This window comes from Aptenodytes forsteri, unplaced genomic scaffold (assembly GCF_000699145.1).
Source record: "Aptenodytes forsteri isolate BGI_AS27 unplaced genomic scaffold, ASM69914v1 Scaffold173, whole genome shotgun sequence".
Taxonomy (NCBI): Eukaryota; Metazoa; Chordata; class Aves; order Sphenisciformes; family Spheniscidae; genus Aptenodytes; species Aptenodytes forsteri.
Window position 1 is genome coordinate 2,156,740 of NW_008794449.1, and position 7,963 is coordinate 2,164,702.

General features: G+C 51.2%; 1 protein-coding gene across 1 annotated transcript in view; it reads right to left on the reverse strand.

Moving 5' to 3' along the window:
- Nucleotides 1-7,486, reverse strand: part of PODXL (podocalyxin like) — a 16,997-nt gene extending 9,511 nt beyond the window's left edge. The window contains exons 1-3 of the mRNA XM_009290423.2: nt 6,670-7,486; nt 4,313-4,467; nt 3,407-3,472 (exon numbers count right to left, since the gene is read on the reverse strand). Coding sequence (XP_009288698.1) covers nt 3,407-3,472; nt 4,313-4,467; nt 6,670-7,402 — 954 coding nt within the window. The 5' untranslated portion in view covers nt 7,403-7,486. The remainder of the gene's footprint in view (nt 1-3,406; nt 3,473-4,312; nt 4,468-6,669) is intronic.
- Between the last annotated feature and the right edge of the window lie 477 nt (nt 7,487-7,963).

Below are 7,963 nucleotides of genomic sequence, written 5' to 3' on the forward strand. Positions count from 1 at the left end.
TCGTGTCTTCGCATCGCCAGTGCTGCCCCATGAGCCTGTCTCTGCGTGGCAGGAGGTGGTCTGCATTGCCCTCTCCCCTGTCATCTGGACACGTCCCCCACCACCGGGCCCTCCACGTTGCCCTCGATGCTTCCTGCTTCCCTCTCTGGAGCTGAGCTTTTAGTACAACGCCGCCTCAACTCTGGCTCGTTCTTGCAGACCAGGATTGGAGCCGTTTCTGAGGGTTTTTTTTTATTTTTAAATTCACTGCAGCTGGAGAAACTGAGGTGCAGCGGGGTGCAATGCCCGCAATTCCCGGGTTCGTTCCCAACCATTTTGCTCGGGTCTTCGCATCGCCAGTGCTGCCCCATGAGCCTGTCTCTGCGTGGCAGGAGGTGGTCTGCATTGCCCTCTCCCCTGTCATGTGTGATCTGGACACGTCCCCCACCACCGGGCCCTCCACGTTGCCCTCGATGCTTCCCCAGCTTCTCTCTGGAGCTGAGCTTTTAGTACAACGCCGCCTCAACTCTGGCTCGTTCTTGCAGACCAGGATTGGAGCCGTTTCTGGAACACTTCTCCTTACAGCGTGCACTTTCCTGTTTTCCCACGGGTTGCGAAATGCAAAGGATTTTTTCACTTTGCTGTCAAGATTTGGCTAGAGACTTGTTTACCAGGCCTGCAAAGCAGGGAAACCAGATAGTGCCATTTCTCTGTTACCTGCTCGGCTCGGGAGGCATGAAATTTGTTGTAATTTTCAGGAATAAGCCAAGTGGAAAGTTAACGGCGAGCGGGTGGGAGGTGTTTTGGCAGCCGAGGAGAGCGATGCTATGGGAGGATGCACCCTTGCAGTCTTTCTGCAGCTGTTTCGAGGCATAATTGGCATTTTGTACTAACAATGCTTCGGCTCGTTATTACGCCCAGAGGAATCTAAGGGAAACAGGGCGGCAGACTCGCTGGCTCGCCAGCTCCAGCGCGCCATCGCCCAGCGGAGCGGGCAGAGAGGAGCGATGGATGATGCCAAGCCGTGATGTCCGCTCATCCCTTAGCTTGCCGGCGCATCACTTCCCAGCCTTACCATCCCCGTTTCCAAAAAGCCTCCCGGCACAGCTCCACTGAAGCCAGGGGGAGGACAGTGGCTCCACACAGAACACAACTGCGCCCAGGAGGAGGAGGGAAGCATTAAACACCAACACGGTCATAAGTCACCCGGGTGCTTTAGGCTCCAAAATTAGATTTTGTCAACCTGGTGAAATGTTTTTATATATTCAATGTAAAATTTGACGGGAAGCCTTCCCAGCATGGACACGGCTGCAGGTTCAGACATTACACGAAGCAGGGCAGGGGATGCTCTCAGGAGAGGCTGTCCTGCTGTGGCGTCTGGGCCACGGGCATCATGGTAATAAGGTCCCTCCCTGGAGTCATCCTCAACGTTAAGGGCAGCACGGCTAAGAACATCATCATTTCTGCAGGTGTCTGGGCAAGGAGCATTTACACCCAGCAGCAGCCAAAGCAGGAAGGTGATGACCATGAGATGGCAGCAGCCAGGCGCTTCCCCTCCTCCAGGAGCACGGTGGGTGCTATCTGGAGGTCCAAGCCCTCTCCAGGGCTGCCAGGCAGGGTGTCCTGGTTTCGGCAGGGATAGAGTTAATTTCCTTCCTAGTAGCTGGTACAGTGCTGTGTTTTGGATTTAGGGTGAGAACAGTGTTGATAACACACCCATGTTTTAGTTGTTGCTGAGCAGTGCTTACACTAGGCAAGGACTTTTCAGCTCCCCGTGCTCTACCGACTGAGAAGGCTGGAGGGGCACAAGGAGCTGGGAGGGGGCACAGCCAGGACAGCTGACCCCAACTGGCCACAGGGACATTCCACACCATGGGGCGTCATGCTCAGCATATAAAGCTGGGGGAAGAAGAAGGAAGGGGGGGACATTCGGAGTTTGTCTTCCCAAGTCACCGTTACGCATGATGGAGCCCTGCTGTCCTGGAGATGGCTGAACACCTGCCTGCCCATGGGAAGCAGTGAATGAATTCCTTGTTTTGCTTTGCTTGCACGCGTGGTTTTTGCTTTACCTGTTAAACTGTCTTTATCTCAACCCACGGGTTTCCTCACTTTTACCCTTCCGATTCTCTCCCCCATCCCACCGGGGTGGGGGGGAGGAGTGAGCGAGCGGCTGGGTGGTGTTTAGTTCCCGGCTGAGGTTAAACCACAACACAGGGCCACCACCAAGCCACAGGGAATTTCAGGAACCGCTGTGGTCAGTAGGAGCGATCGTGCTCATCTCAGCATGTGTCTCAAGGGGTTTTATGAACACAGTGTGGCTTCACTTTGCGTCTCACCACCATACGGTGAAGTCAAGAGTCAGTCCATTTTACAAATGGGACAGCAGAGGTTCATGAACCTGAGCAGCTATTTCTGATGCTGTGCAGCATAGGCTGTGAGACGGTCCCTGAAGTGCCAATTTCCCAACGCTTACGCTGCCTTGGCAGTGCTGAGATCCAGAAACCAGAGCGCTATAATGCCAAAAACCACCCCTGAGCCCTACCCACAGCTCAGATAGATACAACCACCCTGTCAAGATCTCACCAGCCATGTGGTGGTGTCTCTTCCTCTTTGTCATAAACTTAAAACTTCAGCCTATTTAAAAGTTATCAATATATTGCATCTTCCCTATTACAAGAAACTCACAGTTTCCACAAGAATCATTTTGAAGGTGGGTATGCCTCAGAAAATCCAGCAGACAGTACCCACCCACCAGAAGAAGGAGGTCTTGGTGTATAGTCTTGGGTTGGGCTTGCCTTTCCCCAACCTTGGCACTACATTTAACTACTCCTTGGTCTTGTAGAGGGTCTGAAACAAATGAAATAGAGTTTTTTGCTCTCGCTTTAGGGTTCCATGAGAGCTGATAGAGCACTGAGGAGCACAGTGAGTCCCAAACTCCAGGCTGCTGTGCTTCTCAGTTGCTCTGCACTCGGATGCCACCCTACCCCAGCTGTGAGGTTGCAAGATCTCACCAAGTACACAACAACCGTGGAGGAACTCCATGTTTCTTGCTTGGGTTTTGGAGTGAACTTCTGGTCCATCTGCAAGGGCAAAAAGCTTTCCTGTTAGCCTTTGCAGAGGGAAAGTTTCACCCCTAAAATTGCCCATTGCTCTTTTTCTGAGACCTGGGCGGGCTCAGCTGGTCCTTCTACTTGAAGAAGACCACACAGGCCTCTTCTCCTCCTGCCATATTCCCGCACCGGGTGATACTGCTGAGCGTGGGTTTGCATTTACCATTTTACACCCCGAAAGTCATTGCGTCTTATTTTGATGAAATTACTCTCATCTCTGCAGGCTCACATGCTCAGAGTACCACAGGTTAAAAGCTGATCTCCAACAGCAACACAGCTGCTAATCCCACATGGAAGTTCAAAAGGGTGGTACTTACACAGGTTTTAGCTTCTTTCAGATACACGGTGGGCCAATTATTTTGCACCTGGTCTTTACAGATGACCTGGAAAGACAGAAGAAAAGCAACTCTCAAATTGTTGACGTAGGTTGGAAGGACAGTAGGTCACCACTACAACAGACTGCCCCAAGCCAGGAGACATCCCAATCAAAGCCCTGATCCATTTTATGGAAACGAGACACACCCGGGAGCCCTTCGCTCAACCCTTTATATGTGGAAAGGGTTTTCACAGGTAACTGACACGGTTGTCTGTGGGACGTTTGCTAATGCACTTCCCAAACCAGGCTTAGAATTTGCAGTACGGGTAAAGCAGGAATTGGCTCAGGCAGTAGGAAGATCCATGCCAGTGGGCCATGGTGTGGTCCTGCTCTACAAAAGACGAGCATCTTGAAACAGGATCCCCTTCCCTCCTTCCCAGCACTTCAGTTATCCTGGCTTGTGTTTTGAGATGCCCCTATGCTCCCAAACCATTTTCTGCTAATATCATCCATGAACGGTTGACGCTGAATTGTGGTCTTTGCCCTCTCATCATGTCCAAGTCTGCCCCAAGGCAGCTTCTGCTCTCCATAATGCTTCCCCCTCTCTTCCCAAATTTCACTTCTTCCCTGTTCAGCACCCAGACCATAATCCCCTTCACCTCCATCCTTCATGTCTCTTCACCAGAAAGCTATGGGAGAAAGGGGTTTAATCTAGAATTATTTTGCTGCCTTGTGTTTTCCTAAGGCAGATCTCTCTGACACAGACACGCACAGCAAGAAGGGCTGCAGGCTTTACATGTACGTGGGATGCCAGCTAAATATAAATAGACACCACTACGAAATGCCCACCTTCCCGTAGGCGTCATTACCTCATTTTGGAAAACGAATGACCCGTAGGCGTCATTACCTCATTTTGGAAAGAAGCGTTAGGGTGCTGGTGGCCAGGACTGCTGCTCGCCGTCTGGTCCCCCGGGACCGGGGCTGATGGCTGTGCGCTGGCAGGGCTCTGGTCAGCACTTGCAGGTTTGGTTGACACAGAGCTGGCGTCATGGCTCCTCTGGTCTGGGTCCCCAATATACAGGAAAAAAACAAGCAGAGAGACACTGATACAGTATAGAGGATACAGCTGACACAGGTTCGTTCGTGAGCAGCTGAAAATAAGTTTTCAGCCCTAGCCCTGCCTTGAAGCTCACTGTGTCAAAGCTTGGAGAGGCTTTGGGTTTCTTCTTCCTTTTTTTTTTTTTTTTTTTAAATTAACTGTGATGGTATTTTCTGCTGCTGAAACCCATCAGACTGTTCCGGAGAGACGAACCCAAAGGCCATGATGGCTGTGCGTTGGTAGCTGGGTCATCACTTAAAAAAGGAGTATTGCTGGGTAGATGGGATGGCCCTCATTTTACTTTACCTGGGGTGCTGTCCGTGGAGGTTTCTACAACGGAGGTAGACTATATCTGAGCTGGCTACCCAGGATCTCCCAGTGAATGGAGTTCATTGTGCAATCGCACTGACAACTGCAGCCACCTCCCTTAGGAGGGGATGAAATGCCATAACCTCTGTTGACTGCTTCTCCATCAGCTATGGAAGAAGCCCAGGGTGACGTGCTTACAAGTAGCGCCTGGTATTATGGGAGACAGCCTGGGGGTGTCCTGCCTGCCTGCTACTCTGGAAGGGCACATGCCCCACGTCTACCAGTCCCATGCAGGTGCCTCAGATACCCGAGATCATCTCAGACGCCTTTGTTAAGGTCTGTAGCACCCTACAGTTTCTTGTGCAATGGGAGTAGTGCAAGGAGCATAACAGCCTCCTGCCTCCCCAAACCCTTTTGAAGAAATGGATCTCCATCCCTGGGTTCCTAATTGATCCTTAAATGGCGACAAAGAGAATTAAAATGCCACATCTTGTTCTCAGCCTGTTTGCTTTTGGGACTCCTGCCTCTTCCACAGAAAAGGTGAAGGATATTTCTCTCCCAGACACATTCTGAAGGCTCCAGGAGAGAATTAATTTCAAAGCCATCTGTTTCTCTTGCATTCTCTCACCTATTTATGAAATGTAAAGGTTTTTTAAAACCTCTTCATGCTCAGTGCTTGAGGTCAAATTTGAATTAACATAATTTCATATATCATCCTTTAATGGGGAACAGTCCTGCGGAGCAGGAGGGGAAAGAAACATCCTTCACGAAGACACCCATTTCACCTCCTAATGCCTGCTGACGTGCCCAAAACATGACTTGGATGAAGCCAGTGAAGATGGTCTTGCATTAAGACCTCGGCCCATTTAGTGATGCTGACAGCACAGGGGAGCTGGAAGGCTGAGGGGGAAGGAGATGTTTTTTTGAGTGGCTTCTCTACTGCAGGTAGCTGGAAATTGGGTCAAGAACAACCTTTTCCAGAGGAAGACAATGAAGGGCTTCAGTGTCATCACAGCTTTTATTCAGAGCCAGATGTGAGCTGAACCTACAATCCCACCCAAGTCTGGAAGGCTCCGTGGAGCCCTCACAGTCCCACAGTGTGATTGCTTGACCGTAAACACTACCAGACAAAATGCCAAAGGGGACCCTAGACCGTGCCTCACCAGGACACTTATGAACTAACATGGCTCTATAAAGCTCCAGAGGTCTAGAGAAAACATATTAATGGTGTTCAGCAAGATCCTAAACACCACATGGACACTCATAATGCTGCTTAGACAGAAGTCTGCAGCCAAACTCCCCGCAGAAATGATGAATATCCTACCTAACAGCTTAGACTCTTTAGAGGTTGTAGACTCAGAGTTCAGCCACAAAATCTCCTTAGTCCTCTAAAGCTTATTTTGTATGCATACCCAGACAGCCTTCGCTAAGCTGTCAGCCATACTAGGGATCTTCTACAGTCAGCATTCAGGGTGCTGTCAATCTGTTTCACCAACCCTACCATGTCAATCTCCACCTCCAAACTCATCGCTGCTGGCTCCCTTTTGCAGTCACTGAAGATCGAGTCACTGCAGTTGATGGTGCTTCAGGCACAGTTTGGTCCATCTGAAAGCCGATGTCTACGCTTTGCCAGTTGATTCATGCCTTGCATTTCACTAACTGCATTGACTCGATCTCCACCAATGACAACAGGGACCTAAACACCCAGTTGTCATGGAGACAACTATGCTGGAAAGTCCTAAAACGAGACAAGGTGATGACACCCCATAATGACAGGAAGTGTTTAGGGTAGCCAAGGGGAAAGACCACAAAAGGGCCTCCCAACCCGAGAAATCAAGGTTCTCATCTTCTGGTACCTGTTCCAAGAGTCGGCGTGGTGGCTGCCTCTGAGACCTTGTTGACGCTGCCAGGTGGTAAAGACAGAGATGCTTTTCTAGTGGTGGGGGAGACGGATCCATCAAAAGGGGTAACAGAAGTGTCAATGCTTCCAGGTCTGGTGGAAGAGGCCAGTTCCTGGCCTGGAGAACTGGGAGAAAAGTGAGGCTGCTTGGTGACAGCTGTGGCAGAAGAGATACCGTAGTCCTTGAGCCCAGGGGAAAGGCTGCTCGTTAGGACTCCGGTGCTCGTAGCGGTGCTGGTCAACTGGTCCGAAGGCTGGCCTCCCTGAGCTTCCACGCTGGGAGGGGATGTGACAGCAGTCCCTAAACCTTCTGGGGTGGCTGGAGGGCTGCTCGCATGTGTGGGGACAGGACTTGCAGCAGTGGTGGCTGCCGAGCTTCCCAAGGTGGCTGGAGGGCTGGTCTTCTGCTGGGCCACACTGGAGGTTGCATCAGGGGTGGCTGTTGAGGCTCCGGAGCTGGTTGAAGAGCTGACCTGCTGAGACAGGTGGGGCGATGTCGTGGGGGTGGGTGATGAGTTTCCCGGGCTGCTTGTAGGGGTGGTCCCTTGAACAGTGGAGGGTGATATCACAGTGGAGGTCGGTGGGTTTCCTGGCTTGCTTGTAGGGGTGGTCCCTTGAACTGTGGCAGCTGACGACGTGGAGGTGGATGGTGGGTTTCCTGGCTTGCTTGTGGGGGTGGTCCCTTGCATCTTGCTGGTGTCTGTAGTTGTGGTGATCTGCCCTTTTTCTGTTGGGCTTGCAGGAGTTGTCTTTGTAACATCCTGAGAGCTGACACCTAGGGAAAAGTAAAAACGCCAAGATAAACTTTGAACGAAGGAAACTACCCTTGGTTTCCACCCTGAACAGGTATTTGTAGAAATAAATGCTGACCAGAAACCATGAGTCATTCGCTCAGGGCTTGTCTCATGCTCTCTAAACTCATACCAAATGCCGCATTCTGGTATCACCGTGTCAAGCAGAAAGCAGAGCAGAGGAGAAGGAGAAGTCAAGCTCACAGGACTTCAAAGGGGTTGGAGGGTGAGCAGGAGGGCAAGACCTGCTGGTTCCCAGAAGGCAGGCCTCCCTCAGATGGGAGGTGCACCAGCTCCCGTGCAGAACACTGCAAGTCATTCCCGAAATAAAGTACGTCCAGCCCTTGTAAGGGAGCAGCCAAGGGATGTGCCGAATGCTGTTTGTGCAACCCCGTTACGAGGGTCTCTCACATCCCTGAAGTGGAGAGGAGCCTCAGATAAATACGGTGACACTTCTGA